Source organism: Pristiophorus japonicus, chromosome 12, assembly GCF_044704955.1.
Source record: "Pristiophorus japonicus isolate sPriJap1 chromosome 12, sPriJap1.hap1, whole genome shotgun sequence".
NCBI lineage: Eukaryota > Metazoa > Chordata > Chondrichthyes > Pristiophoridae > Pristiophorus > Pristiophorus japonicus.
This window is the reverse complement of record NC_091988.1, coordinates 63,452,239-63,468,048: the sequence shown is the minus strand read 5'-3', so window position 1 is coordinate 63,468,048 and position 15,810 is coordinate 63,452,239. Positions and strand designations below refer to the sequence as shown.

At 45.8% G+C, this 15,810-nt stretch overlaps 1 protein-coding gene across 1 annotated transcript in view; it reads left to right on the top strand.

Moving 5' to 3' along the window:
- The window catches only part of sema3bl (sema domain, immunoglobulin domain (Ig), short basic domain, secreted, (semaphorin) 3bl), a 203,379-nt gene that overhangs the window by 109,844 nt on the left and 77,725 nt on the right, over positions 1-15,810 (top strand). The window contains exon 4 of the mRNA XM_070895589.1: positions 3,431-3,550. Within this exon, the coding sequence (XP_070751690.1) occupies positions 3,431-3,550 (120 nt within the window). The remainder of the gene's footprint in view (positions 1-3,430; positions 3,551-15,810) is intronic.

Sequence of the window (15,810 nt, the reverse complement as noted above, 5' to 3'; positions counted from 1 at the left end):
TGTCCTGAGAGTCTCGTAATGAGTCAGGGGTGTGTATCCCAGATAGTCTGAAAGCCTTCTAACGAGGGTGGGGTGCGTAACACAGAGACAGTTTTACAATGAGTGTGGGCTGGGCTTTCTTTTTCTATTCTATCAAAGACTGGAGCGTGTGATGGGAACGATGTGAAATGCTATTTCTGGCCGTGCTCCTTTTGACCCGCACTCGAGAATCTTGTCTCTGCTTTTCCTCGCCTGCTTTCTTTGGCAGCGATCATTTATTTTCTTTTCTACCAAAGATTGCGGTGCCCACGACCCAAACTCAGCAAAGCTCTTTCATCAGCGCGGGAGGAGTTACCGCAGCAGTACTGATACGCTGGTGGAAGTGCCTGCCTCTGAGGAGCAGCCTGTGTGTCTCGCTGGGAATTGTTGCCACACAGGAACACTCAGCAAGCGACGCTTTGAAAACAATAGGGCAGCCATTTCCTCGCTATAACCAGTGCAATGGGAAAGGGACCTGCTGACCTCGGAGCATCTTCTCAGGCCTTAGATGGCAAAGAGGCCTCAATCCGAAGCCTCCGTAAAACAGCTGTCACAGTGGACCGACTGCGGTGCAGTATATGACTTCTCTGAGAACCTCTATTGCTTCCCTTCATTGTTTGCAGGGCAGGAGAGGTGGCAAATTATGACATCACCGCAGGCCAAAACACTCAGTAGCCTAGCATTTATATGGCAGCTTTCACGACCACCAGATGTCTCAAAGCGCTTTACAGCCAATGAAGTACTTTTGAAGCGTAGTCACTGTTGTAATGTGGGAAACGCGGCAGCCAATTTTCTCACAACTCTTTTGGGGGAGACAAAATAAACATTAAATAAAGTGCCCCCTAATCTGGGGAACACTCCAGCCACTTTTCAACTGCCCTTTTTTTTAAAACTTTTTTGGGGGGTTTTTTGTGATTTTTTTGGGGGCAATAAAATCATAAAGTTTACAAGTGCCCCCTATAAAAGGGGAGGGGGACACTAAAAATCCGGCAATTAAACAAATTAAACTTTAAAACATATAAAATCAAATTAAAATTTGGTTGCCGGGGGTGATAATGCACTCCAGTCCCTCCGGCGCCCACCCCTCGAGGAAGGTCGCGAGCGTACTGGTGGATACCATGTGCTCCATCTCTAGGGACACCCTGGCCCGGATGCAAGCACGGAAGAGAGGCAGGCAGTCAGGCTGAACGACCCCCTCGACCGCCCGCTGCCTGGACCGGCTGATGGCACCCTTGGCCGTGCCCAGGAGCAGTCCTACGAGGAGGCCCTCGGACCTACCCGCTCCCCTCTGCACAGGGTGCCCAAAGATCAGGAGTGTTGGACTGAAGTGCAGCCAGAAATTGAGGAGCAGCCCCTTTAAATAATGGAACAGGGGCTGCAACCTCGTGCATTCGATAAAAACATGGAACACGGACTCTTCCAGACCGCAGAAATTGCAGGCGGCCTGGGAGTCCGTGAACCGACTTAAAAATTTATTGCATGGGACTGCTCTGTGTACCACCCTCCAGGCCAAGTCCCCGATAAATAGTGGGAGGACTCCCGCGTAGAGTGTACTCCATCGGGGACCCCCGCCTCCTCCGGACGGCAGACGAGGATGGCAAGTTTGAGAGCGTGCAGGAGCAGCCCGTACAGGAAACCCCTCCGCGCAGAACTGAAAGGCACGGAGGGGATTTCCCCGAGGCGGCTTAAGTTATGAGGCGCCGGCTCCCGAGGGAGGTTCCGGGGTTTGGCGTCGATGAGGAATTCCATCCGGACGGGGGTCAATTCGGACGGGATCTCCCCACGTGCTTGAGCCTCCTCGACACACATAACGGAGTCAGGGCCCAGAGCTGTTTTTAACGACTCGATGGCATCAGCCGCGAAAATAGCACCATGGGATCTTTTACATCCAGCTGAGAGAACAAACAGGACCTCAGTTTAACATCTCATCTGAAAGACAAAACCTCCCTCAGCATTGCACTGCAAGTGTCAGCCCAGATTTAGGTGCTCAAGTCCCATGGAGTGGGTCGTGAACCCACAACCTTCAGACTCAGAGGCAAAGGGCTGCCCACTGAGCCACAACTGACACGTGCTGTTAATACCTGAAAAACTGGCATGTGTGAGGGCAACATCAGCACCCAGAGACTGCTCACTGTTCGAGGGCTGCAGTGATGTTTTGAACAATTACGGAAAAAGGAATATGATGTCAGAATACAATTAACCCTTAAGATTACTCGCAGAGGCTGGGAAATGGCAGAATATAGGGGTCGGGCAATTTTTTTTTAAAGCTTTTAGCTCATACTTATGGCATGCCAATGACAGAATTGCCCTGCTGTTCACCCATTACCCCTCGCTGACCTACATTGTCTACATTAAGCAACATCTCGATTTTAAAATTCTCATCCTTGTTTTCAAATCCCTCCAGGGTCTCCCCCCTCCCTAGCTCTGTAATCTCCTTCAGCCTCACAACCTCCTCGTAATATCTGCGTTCCTCGAATTCTGTCCTCTTGCACATCCCCGATTTTCATCACTCCACCATTGGCGGCCGTGCCTTCAGCTGCCGAGGCTCGAAGCTCTGGAATTCCCCGCCGCGCCCCCCTCACAAAACCTCTCTACCTCTCTCTGCTCCTTTAAGATGCTCCTTAAAACCTACCTCTTTGACCAAGCCTTGACCTATTATCTCGTTCTGTGGCTCGGGGTCAACTTTTGTTTGATAACGCTCCTGTGAAGTGCCTTGGGACATTTTACTGCGTTAAGATTGCTATATAAATATGCATTTTTGTTGTCGTTACTGTGATATTACTCCAAAACTACATCATTTTGAATAATAAATTTAAATTGCTAAATTTTATGAGGGTAATTTTAACCCAACTTGTTGGGCCGAATGGCTTGTTTTAGGCCGTACACTCGATATAAGTCACACTGTAACGTGGGATTACTTGATGTTGGCATTGAGTACCAAGGTGGGAGGGGGAGGCGGTGGATGGGGGCTTGACAGGGTAGATGCAGAGAGGATGTTTCCCCTCGTGGGGAATCTAGAATTAGGAGCATAGTTTCAGAATAAGGAACCGCCCATTTAAGATGGAGATGAGGAGGGATTTCTTCTCTCAGAGGGTGGTAAATCTTTGGAATTCTCTACCCCAGAGAGCTGTGGAGGCTGGGTCATTGAAAATATTTAAGGTGGAGATAAGGGAGTCAAGGATTTTGACTGATAAGGGAGTCAAGAATTATGGGCAACTGGTGGGGAAGTGGAGTTGAGGCCAGGATCAGATCAGCCATGATCTTTTTGAATGGCGGAGCAGGCTCGAGGGGTTAGATGGTCTACTCCTGATCCTATTTCTTATGTTCTTATGCTCATGAGCACAAATCTGAACCTCCGGCTTCGGCCTGCTGATGACTTTGACGACTCACCTGGCTCTCCTTTCCATTACAGAGCGAATGTGCCAACTACGTGCGTGTGCTGCACCCGTACAACCGGACCCACCTGCTGACCTGTGGGACCGGGGCCTTCCAACCGCTCTGTGCCTTGGTGTACGTGGGGCACCGAGGAGAGGTAAGCAGACGCTCAGCTCCCAGCTTTACTCTCTGTCGCTGGGGATTTCCTCGGGGGTGGGGGCAGCGGTGGGGGGGGTGCGGGGTGGTGGGGGAGGACTTCTCTCGCTCGGCCGCTGGCAGTCCAACGCAAGCCCGCTTTCACAGGTTTCTCCAGTGCAGTGAGAGCAGGACAAGTTCCAAGGGCAGTCACCTCTTTGTCTTTGAAAATATTTCCATCTGGCTGATGATTAACATTCTTATTTGAAGAATTGAAAATAGCAATAACTTGTAGGAGGACTAACTTCATAAAGGGCTGATTTACATATAGGGCTGATTTACATATAGGATAGATTTACATATAGGGCTGACTTCATAAAGGCCTCATTTACATATAGGGCTGACTTCATAAAAGGCTCATTTGCATATGGAGTAGATTTACATATAGGGCTGACTTCATCAAAGGCTCATTTACATATAGGGCAGATTTACATATAGGGCTCATACAAAAGCAGTTCTGACAAAGGGTCATCGACCTGAAACGTTAACTCTGTTTCTCTCACCACAGATGCTGCCTGACCTGTTGAGTGTTTCCATCATTTTATTGAATATGCACATGGGATTGGGGGTAGTGTGCTGACGTGGATTGAGAACTGGTTGTCAGACAGGAAGCAAAGAGTAGGAGTAAACGGGTACTTTTCAGAATGGCAGGCAGTGACTAGTGGGGTGCCGCAAGGTTCTGTGCTGGGGCCCCAGCTGTTTACATTGTACATTAATGATTTAGACGAGGGGATTAAATGCAGTATCTCCAAATTTGCGGATGACACTAAGTTGGGTGGCAGTGTGAGCTGCGAGGAGGATGCTATTAGGCTGCAGAGTGACTTGGATAGGTTAGGTGAGTGGGCAAATGCATGGCAGATGAAGTATAATGTGGATAAATGTGAGGTTATCCACTTTGGTGGTAAAAACAGAGAGACAGACTATTATCTGAATGGTGACAGATTAGGAAAAGGGAAGGTGCAACGAGACCTAGGTGTCATGGTACATCAGTCATTGAAGGTTAGCATGCAGGTACAGCAGGCGGTTAAGAAAGCAAATGGCATGTTGGCCTTCATAACGAGGGGATTTGAATACAGGGGCAGGGAGGTGTTGCTACAGTTGTACAGGGCCTTGGTGAGGCCACACCTGGAGTATTGTGTACAGTTTTGGTCTCCTAACTTGAGGAAGGACATTCTTGCTATTGAGGGAGTGCAGCGAAGATTCACCAGACTGATTCCCGGGATGGCGGGACTGACCTATCAAGAAAGACTGGATCAACTGGGCTTGTATTCACTGGAGTTCAGAAGAATGAGAGGGGACCTCATGGAAACGTTTAAAATTCTGACGGGTTTAGACAGGTTAGATGCAGGAAGAATGTTCCCAATGTTGGGGAAGTCCAGAACCAGGGGTCACAGTCTGAGGATAAGGGGTAAGCCATTTAGGACCGAAATGAGGAGAAACTTCTTCACCCAGAGAATGGTGAACCTGTGGAATTCTCTACCACAGAAAGTAGTTGAGGCCAATTCACTAAATATATTCAAAAGGGAGTTAGATGAAGTCCTTACTACTCGGGGGATCAAGGGTTATGGCGAGAAAGCAGGAAGGGGGTACTGAAGTTTCATGTTCAGCCATGAACTCATTGAATGGCGGTGCAGGCTAGAAGGGCTGAATGGCCTGCTCCTGCACCTATTTTCTATGTTTCTATGTTTCTATGTCATCATGGTTTTTAATTACATATAGATCTGCTGTACATATCGGGGTGTCTCTGTGGCTCAGTTGGTAAATGTGTTGCCCTGTGTTGAACAGAGATATTGGCCTGGATAGTAACCACACCCCCCCCCCCCCCGACCCTCCAACACAACTGGTGGGAGAGGATCGTTGTGGAAGATGGAGTGGGTCAAAGAGCTAAACACGGGGGAAGCTGAACCCAACAAGCCGCGCACGCCGCCATTTTTTTTTACAGTGGCGGCTATGGGGCTGTCCAACTAAAATGACCATATTTAAATTGGGCCCACACCATGCAATTAGGAGCCTGGTTATTAAATTGACTGTTGCTGCGTGGGTTCCCCAGGGGTCGGGAAACCCGGCAGTGAAAGGGAGGCGGGTGCTGCCCACTCCATAAGGTAAGTGCCTGTTTCAGCACTCTTTGTGGGCCAGGAGGAGCAGGAGTGCTTCCCCCCCCGGACCCCCACCCCAGGCCCCCGAGGAAGCCTTCAGCCTCCTAGCAAGAGTCGGCACCATCAGGAAAGCCAGGCAGAAAGCTGTATGAGAGTTTGCTACTGGGTTCTGCTGCTTCCATACTCTTTATTTGACTGCTTTGCCTTCGATTCCCTCTTAAAGTGAGTGTAGAAGTGCAACTTACTATTATTGTGCTTAGAAGTGGCATCTGCGGTTTCATTGGAGATCAAGTACAGTCTGCCAAGGAGCATCTTTAATTACACAGTCACACGAGAGGGGATGGAATTGATCAAAGTATGCAACTGTCTGCCAGGATGACTGAGTCTATAGTTTCAGCCTCAAGAAGAGAGGATTAAAGAGACAACGTAAATGAATAGAAAGAGATTACAGTGATAAAAGACATCTCTGAGGGAAGCGCATTGAGGTTTAGAAGCTATTTAATGGGCTAGAGAAAATGAACCCAAATTAAGGGCTCCCGGAAGCAGGGCAAAGAGCACACGTGTTCACTGAGAAGGACAAATTTAGGACAGATGTCAGAGCTATTTCCTTATCAAACAGCAATGATCAGCTGCAGTAGGCCACCAGGACAGGCAATGAGAAGGTTTGTAATGTATTTGCCTCATGGGTTCTTTGCTTAAGAATTCGTAGCAACACATTGCTATTAAGAACTAGTTGGTGATTAGCAAAAGGTTTAACAATCACACTACACATTACCAGTTCATCCACCAGGCTCACAACTACATGTCTCATCGTGGATCCACTGAACCCAACTGACTGGGGTTTTATTGAGTCTTGTGTACATCATGTGACTGGCTGAGCCAATCACAACTCAACAGCTCTACCAACCTGTGAGCATACTCACAGGTGCATACATTACAGTGGGGTTGATATTCTGAAAGGTTGAGATCAAACGGGTCTTCTTCATCCTAAGCTGTCATGTGCAGTAAGGAGAGGGGAATTCAGCGATCCTTTTCGCCCAGCAATGAGCCATGTGCTAAGGAACTGCAGATTGAAGATGGGGACTGCAGCACTGATTCTCCGACTTGTACTCCGTTTGACTGCGGTGTCTGCTGGCACCAAAGCTTTGATGAACTGTTTCCTGTGATATCGACTGTGGATTGCAAAGTAACTTTCTCCACCAGTTCAAGTTTTTGTATAGAATTACATAGACTGTGTGGCGCAGAAACAGGCCATTCGGCCCAACTGATCTGTGCTGGTGTTTATGCTCCACATCAGCCTCCTCCCATCCCTCTTCACCTCACCCACCAACATATCCTTCTATTCCTTTCTCCCTCATGTGCTTATATAGCTTCCCCTTAAATGCATCCATGCTATTCGACCCAACCACTCTCTGTGGTAGTGTTCCACATTCTCACCACTCTCTGGTTAAAGAAGTTTTTCCTAAATTCGCTATTGGATTTATTAGTGACTATTTTATATTTGTGGCCCCTAGTTTTAGTCTCCCCACAAGTGCAAACATCTTCTCTACATGCAACCTATCAAACCCTTTCATAATCTTAAAAACCTCGATCAGTCATCCCTTAGCCTTCTCTTTTCTAGATAAAAGAGTCCCAGCCTGTTCAATTTTACCTCATGTGTATAACCTCTCAGTTTTGGTGTCATCCTACTAACATTTTTGCACTTCTCCAGTGCCTCTATTTCTTATATATTTTTATAAGATGGAGACCAGAACTGTCCACAGTACTCCACGTGTGGTATGATGGCATATAGGTCACTTCTAATTGCAATTGTTCTTTGGTTGCAACATGTAACTGTACGGTATATTATCATACATTAACATGCTATTTGTTGTATCCCTTTTGTATCTGACCGGCCTTCCCCCACGCCGAGGAATGTTCAATGGTTGAGCCAGGTGAAGACCGTATGTTAAGGTGTTCCTTACCCAAGCAGTGACATCCTTATTCTTCAAGAGTTTGTAATGTATTTGCTTCATGGGTTCTTAACTTAAGAATTCATAGCATCTCATTGCTATTAAGAACTAGTTGGTTTATTAACAAAGGTTTAACAATCACACTGCACATTTCCAGTGCATACCGCATCGTGGATGACCGAGACCCAACTGACTGGGGTTTTATTGAGTCTTGTGAACGTCACGTGACTGGCTAAGCCACTCACAATGCAACTGCTCTACAAACCTGTGAGCATTGCAAGTATAAAAATTCAAAAATGTTGATAGAGTGAAGCTTCATTGTTGTAGAAGAGAGAAATAATAAAGAAAAAAATTGGTGTAAATTATAGTTTTCCTTCAAAAATATACAGTAAAAGAAAATGAGCAAATGGAGACTGTGGAGAGGGGCCCCATTAAATGTTGGGCCTTCAACCTCCCATCAAATTTCCTTTTGGGATCAGAAGTTTGTATTCTACACATTCCATCAGCGCAGCACAAATATATATTTGATTTGAGAAAATATCTTGTAAACTCAATCACTCACCTACCCCTGCCTGCCACTATCTCCATTTCACTCTGACCAGAGAACTTCCTGTAGGCAGCCATTTTGTTTTTTTCAGTAATGAAGGAAATGAAGAGAATTTCTGTTTACACAGTGAGTCGTTGTGATCTGGAATGCACTGCCTGAAAGGGTGGTGGAAGCAAAATCAATAGTCACCTTCAAAAGGGAGATCAATATTTGAAAAGGACAAATTTGCAGGGCTGTGGGGAACAAGCAGGCAGGAGTGGGACTAATTGGGCAGCTCTTTTCAAAGAGCCAGCACGATGGGCTGAATGGTCACCGATTGTGCTATAACATTCTGCGAGTCTACATTTTCTAAGTTTGTGCTGTTATTTATTGGATGTAAATCAGTAAAAGGTGGAAAGCCAGGGCCCCCCTCGCCAGCCCTCTGGGTCACGCAGTGACCTCTGCTGACACGACCCTGTCGTGTGTTGTACCCCTGCGAATTGTCAACAGCTGGGCAGGCATGACTTCCGGCCCACTACACGCTTCCCTTTTCCTCATTTCAATCGATTGCTCACAATGAGCCTTTGTGCCGTCCATTATCAGCATAATTAATCGCTCTTCAGAGGCCCTATTTCAATCAAAGCCCCAATTGGCAGAGTTCAGCTCATTTAACTGAATGCTGCCAGCTATCCACATAAGAGGCACATTCCTCGATCTGTACTCTGTGCACTGCTGCCGTCCTGAGCCTGTAACCTAACCATTTATTACAAAAAAAACGGATCTGCAAAACCAATAGCCAGAATAAAGAGTGTAAAATGAAACTTTTTACACCTTATTTTGCTCCCGCTAGACCAACAATTCATTCCTGCTGGTCCAGTGCAGCTCCTGTACGTCTCTGTCAGTTCCTGTGAATGTGTAGACTGAGTACGTGCAGATAATTTACTCGCGTTTGGTGCTATGCGCTTCATCGAGTGTTAACTCCCAGAGATTTACAGTGCACACGGGGCTAAAAGGGAACAATTCTCTCACCCTGCCCCCCTGCTACTGTACAGACTGCTAGCACAGTTGCTCAAAAAACGTTGAGTTTGCAACTCAATGCGACAGTCTGCACGCACGTGCTCTCCAATGTCAGGTGCAGAGGCCAGTGATGTGTAAACTAAACTGCTGGCCGGCACAGTTGACTACAGCTGACTTGGCCTAGGTGGCAGAAATGGCTCAGTGGGCAGCACTCTTGCCTTTGAGCCAGAAGATTGTGGGTTCAAGACCCACTCCAGAGACTTGAGCACAAGAATCCAGGCTGACATTCCAGTGCTGTGATGAGGGAGCACTGCACTATCGGAAGTGCCGTCTTTTGGATTGAATGTGAAATCCAGGCCCTGTCTGTTTCCTCAATTGGACGTAAAAGATCCCACAGCCACTATTTCGAAGAAGAGCAGGGAAGTTATCTCCAGTGTCCTGGCCAATATTTATCCCTCAATCAACATAACAAAAACAGATTATCTGGTCATTATTCCATTGCTGTTATCACATTTTCATAATTTAAATGGTGAAAAGCCAAGTCCAAAGAGATGTATGGGTACATGTACACAGATCACTAAAATGTAGAGTCAGGTACAAAAGGGAATGTTAGCCTTTATAACTAGAGGGCTAGAATATAAAGCCTTTATAACAATAGGGCTAGAATATAAAGGGGGGGGGGAGTTTTGCTACAGCTATATAAAGCCTGGTTAGACCACATCTGGAGCACTGTGTACAGTTCTAGGCATCACACCTTAGACAGGATATATTGGCCTTGGAAGGTGTAATAACGCAAGAGTCCCGTTATTATAAACTACTTCGGGTGTGTACCCGATCTCTTTTATTCCCACTTCGGATAAGAACAAGATCCGCCTTCCTGTATTGCCTGCATGACATCTGACAGTGGCCTCTGGTGTCAAGCGACCCCAAGCATAAATATATTACAACATCCCCCTTTCAAGATCTTAGTATCAGTCACTTTACAATACAAGGGGATCTGTGGCTTTCTGCTCATGAGTTGATTGTCTCAGTTCAACATTAGTTCTAGGTAAACGTTCTAAGTCAGTTGTGACTGGCGGTTGAGTAACAGTTTTGGTGGGAATGGTAATAACAACATCAGAGACTGAAGGTCTGGATTCAGTAATGACAACAGAGGCCTCTGGGAATGAACGATAGTTGGTGGGTCACTGACTGTATCTTTCTCAAACGGTTCCAGTTCATCAGTGTGCCGCAGATTTACCTGGTCAACATGTTTCCTGCATGTTTGGCCATCCTTGAGCACGACAATGAACACTCTGTTACCCTCCTTACTGTAACAGTACCAGCGATCCATTTTGGACCTCGACCATAGTTCAGTACAAACACTGGATCATTTCCAGAGATATCTCGTGACACAGCAGTACGATCATGATACAATTACTGACTTTTACGTCTGTTTTCAACGCGGTCATTCAAATCAGGATGAACAAGTGAAAGCTTGGTCTTGAGATTTCTCTTCATCAGTAGTTCAGCAGGGGAAACACCAGTAACAATATGAGGTCTTGTCCTATAACTGAGCAATATACATGACAAACAAGTTTGAAGTGAACCCTGAGTTACACGTTTCATACTTGGTTTGATAGTTTGAGCAGCCGCTTTGCTTGACCATTAGAAGCAGGTTTGAATGGAGCTGACCTCACATGTCTAATACTATTGAGTTTCATGAACTCCTGAAACTCAAGATTTGTGAAACAAGATCCGTTGTCACTCATAACAATGTCAGGTAAACCATGAGCAGCAAACATGACATGTAGGCTCTCAATAGTGGCTGTAGATGTACTGGATGACATAATAATACACTCTATCCACTTTGAATATGCATCCACCATAACAAAAATATCTTTCCAAGGAATGGACCCGCAAATTTGATGTGGATCCTCGACTATGGTTTAGATGGCCACGACCAAAGACTCAACGGAGATTCCGCTGGTACTTTACTTAGCTGCATGCAAGTATTGCACTGATGCACACATGATTCCAGATCAGAGTCAATTCCAGTCCACCATACATAAGACCAAGCAATGGCTTTCATCATAACAATACCAGGATGAGTGCTATGTAGCTCATGTACAAATCTTTCTCTACCTTTCTTAGGCATGATGACAAAATTACCCCACAGTAAACAATCTGACTGAATAGACAGCTCATCTTTGCAACGGGTGTAAGGTTTGGTCTCATCACACATCTCCATAGGTATTTCAGACCAATCACTATTGAGGACACAACGTTTCACAACCGACAAAATAGGGTCATGGCTGGTCCAGATCTTAACTTGTTGAGCAGTGACAGGAGTTGCATCACTCTCAAAAGCATCTATTACCAACATTAGATCTGCGGGTTGAGGCATTTTCACATCAGGTGTAGGCAAAGACAAATGATTCAGTGCATCGGCACAATTCTCAATACCGGGTCTATGACGAATGATGTAATTATAGCCAGACAATGTCAACGCCCACCTCTGAATACGGGATGATGCATTGGTATTAATACCTTTGTTTTCTGAAAACAATGAAATGAGTGGCTTGTGATCCATTTTGAGTTCAAAACAGAGACCAAACAGGTACTGATGCATCTTTGTTATACCATACATACAGGCCAAAGCTTCTTTGTCTACCATGCTGTAAGCTCTTTCCGCTTTTGAGAAACTTCTCGAAGCATACGCAACAGGTTGTAGCTTACCCAACTCATTGGCTTGTTGGAGTACACAGCCAACACCATATGATGAAGCATCATAGGCTAATACAAGACGCTTACATGGATCATAATGAACAAGCAATTTGTTTGAACAGAGCAGACTCTTAGCTTTCTCAAAGGCTCTCTCTTGAGACACACCCCAGACCCAGTTGTTACCTTTTCTGAGTAGCAAATGCAGTGGCTCTAATAAAGTGCTCAATCTGGGTAAGAAATTACCAAAGTAGTTGAGTAGCCCAAGGAACGAATGCAGCTCTGTCACATTCTGAGGCTTGAGTGCATTTTTGATGGCCTTAGTTTTTGAATCAGTAGGCCTGATTCCATGAGCAGAAATCTTCCTACCAAGGAATTCAACTTCAGGTGCCATGAGGGCACACTTCGAATGTTTCAGCCTGAGTCCCACTTTGTCCAGACGATGTAGAACTTCCTCAAGATTGTTCAGATGTTCAGTGGTGTCGCGACCTGTGACCAGAATGTCATCTTAGAATGCGACAGTACCAGGAACGGACTTCAGTAGACTCTCCATATTCCTCTGGAATTTGGCTGCAGCTGAACGAATTCTGAAAGGACACCTGTTGTAGACAAACAGTCCTTTATGGGTGTTGATGCAGATCAATTTTTTTGAATTATCGACAAGCTCCTGTGTCAGGTCGTCTGACGTCAGATCTAGCTTAATGAATGACTAGCTAGCAAGGCAAACGGGTCATCAGTCTTCGGTAATGGGTACTGAACCTGTTTCAAAAATCGGTAAATCATAAATCCTGACAGTGCCATCACTCTTCAACACAGGAACAATAGTGCTGGCCCACTCATTGAACTCGACAGGTGATATGACCCCTTCACGTTGGAGTCTGTCAAGCTCAATCTCAATCTGCTCCCTCGTCATATAAGGAACAGACCGAGCCTTGTGATAGACAGGCTTTGCATCAGAATCCAGGTGAATCTGCACCTTGGCTCCAGTAAGATTACCAATGCGAGGCTCAAACAAAGAAGGAAACTTCTTTAACACAAGCACAAGAAGTGTCATCCACGCTTTGACATCGCTCCAGTTCAGTTCTCGAGCCAATTCCGACCAAACAGCGTTGGACCATTACCTGGGACGATCCATAATGGTAGATCTTGGATCACGCCATCATACGACACCTTAACTACTGCATTGCCAATCACAGGTATGAGTTCCTTCATATAAGTACGCAACTTGGCCTTGACTGGACTCAGCTTAGGCTTCACAGCCTCAGTGTCCCACAGCTTGTCAAAAGTCACTTGACTCATGATCTACTGACTTGCACCCGTCTCCAGCTCCATTAATACAGGCAAGCCATTCAGCTTCACATGAACAGTTATCGGCTGGCTCTTTGACGAGAATGAATACAAACTATACACTTCCTCCCCTGGTTGTGTATCAAAGTCAGCACTGGACTGGTCTTGATCAACAATATGATGAGCAGCAGCACGCTTGCTCAGTTGTGGGCACATTTTCTGGAGATGTCCCACTTTTGAACAGCCATTACAGGAGTATTGTTTAAACCAACACTGATGAGGCTGATGATTGCCCCCACAATACCAACAGGGTGAACTCAGCTTCGTACCAGTTGTCGGGCTCTGAGCAGCTACAGGTTTCACGTAAACAGTTGATTTGGTCCTGCCATGAGCAGCTTTGCCAGAAGACGACACAATTTTATTTAGAGTACCTGACAAGTCTGCCGTGGAGCTCTGACCTTTGGATGATATCTGCCTAAAGTTCTCATCAGTCGTCATGCGTGTCTGGGTAATCGCGATGGCCTTTTTGAAGTCCAGTTTCTCTTCGGCCAATAACTTCCAAAGAATCACATCATGGATGATGCCTATCACGAAAAAGTCTCTCAACATGTCTTCCAGTGTGTTCCTGAACTTACATGGCTCAGCAAGACATCGTGGGTCAGTGATGAATCCCAACACGTCCTGGCCCTCAGCACGGACGTGCATGTAGAAGTGATAGCGCGAGATGATGTTCCCTTCCTTTGGCTTTAGATGGTCATGCACCAAATCACACAATTCCTCGTAAGACTTGGCAGTTGGACGTAAAGGTGAGAGAAGGTTGTTCATGATGCCATAAAGCTTCTGACCACAGAGGGTGAGGCGAACCGCCCTGCAACGGACTGCATCAGCCTCCCCGTCCATTTTATTGGCAACAAAATATTGATCCAGGCAATCAACAAAATCTGCCCAATTGTCGCCATCCACGAATTCATGCAGAATTCCAATAGTGCCCATTGCAAATCGGAAAGTTCTTAGTTTACCTCATCGCCAATGTAATAACACAAGAGTCCTGTTATTATAAACTGCCTCGGGTGTGTACCCACTCTCTTTTATTCCCACTTCGGATAAGAACAAGATCAGACTTCCTGAATTGCCTGCATGACATCCGACAGTGGCGCCCTCTAGTGTCAGGTGACCCCAAGCATAAATATATTACAGAAGGAGTGCAGCGCAGATTCACCAGAATGTTACCAGGATGTTAGATTATGAGGAGAGATTACATAAACTAGGCTTTATTCCCTGAGCTAAGAAGGTTAAGGGGTGATTTGGTTGAGGCTTTAAGGATTTTGAAAGGAATTGTTAGTGTAGATAGAGAGAAACTTTTTCCGCCGCATGGGAGAGTTTAGGACTAGGGGGCATAACCTTAAAATCAGAGCCAGGCCATTCAGGAGAGAAGTTAGGAAACACTTCTTCACGCAAAGGGTGGTAGAAGTGTGGAACTCTCTCCCACAAAAAGCAGTAGATGTCAGCTCAATTCATGATTTTAAATCTGAGATCATTAGATTTTTGCTAGCCAAGGTTATTATGGGATATGGAGCCAAGGCAGAAGGATGGAGTTAGGATACAGATCAGCCATGATCTCATTGAATGGCAGTACAGGCTCGAGGGGCTGAATGGCCTACCCCTGTCCCTATACCCTTGCTGTGCCCAAATTGGCTGCCGCATTTCCTACATTACAACAATGACTATACTTCAAAATACTTAATTGGCTTTAAAGCACTTTGGGACATCCTGAGGTCAAGACAGGCCCTATTAATATATATATACACACACACACACACACACACAAGTCTTTCTTTCTGTGGCCTGCCTCTGAAGGCAAGGCATGGAACCACCTCATGAGTGCACAAAGGGAGGTGTGTACATCCCCTCCCTTTATACGATGGAAGTGCTTCTGAGCGTGCTGTCTGAAGCAGTTCTTCAGGGTAAATGGGGTCGCCATGGCAGACAGGCCCTGTACAAGGAGCGGCATTTGTTGGTCCATGTACCATTCCTGCCTGAGGGGTTTCCACAGAAAATTAAATTCTGAACCAACATCTGTGGGCCCTGATTTTGCCGATAGATGCTTTCTTTGTTTTTTCAAGAACAAGCTTTTAGAAGTTAAGTTGGCAATCAGCAGTAGACTGGGCAATCAAGTAGGCTCCACACTCCATGCACCAAGATCAACAATGAGGCATTGTTGGAGAGACCGACTTCTTCTGAAAGTAATGGCTACACTTTGTAATCTAAATGAGTCCTAATAAGGGAATCGGAGAGTTTGCCAGTCAATTTGGTTAATCATTGAAGTTTTACTTAATCCTGCTCTGACCTAGCTAGGTAAAGCAGAATGTTGCTCGGTTGCCTTCATTAGGAATTAGTCATCTGAACTTTGGCTGGGTTCCACTAGATAGATATCTACACACAAGTTAACTATTCTTTTGCATATGGCAGCAGTACCTTGTGGGACTGTATGGTGCCTGTACAACAGCCAACTTGCAATTCCTAGAGCGCAAATTAATGTATGTTGTTAAATTCCATTATTAATCTTTTGAGATGTGGCAACCGATTGGTATGCATGATTTTGTATTCCTGATTCCCCACAAGGCTCAACAGCAAGCGGAGA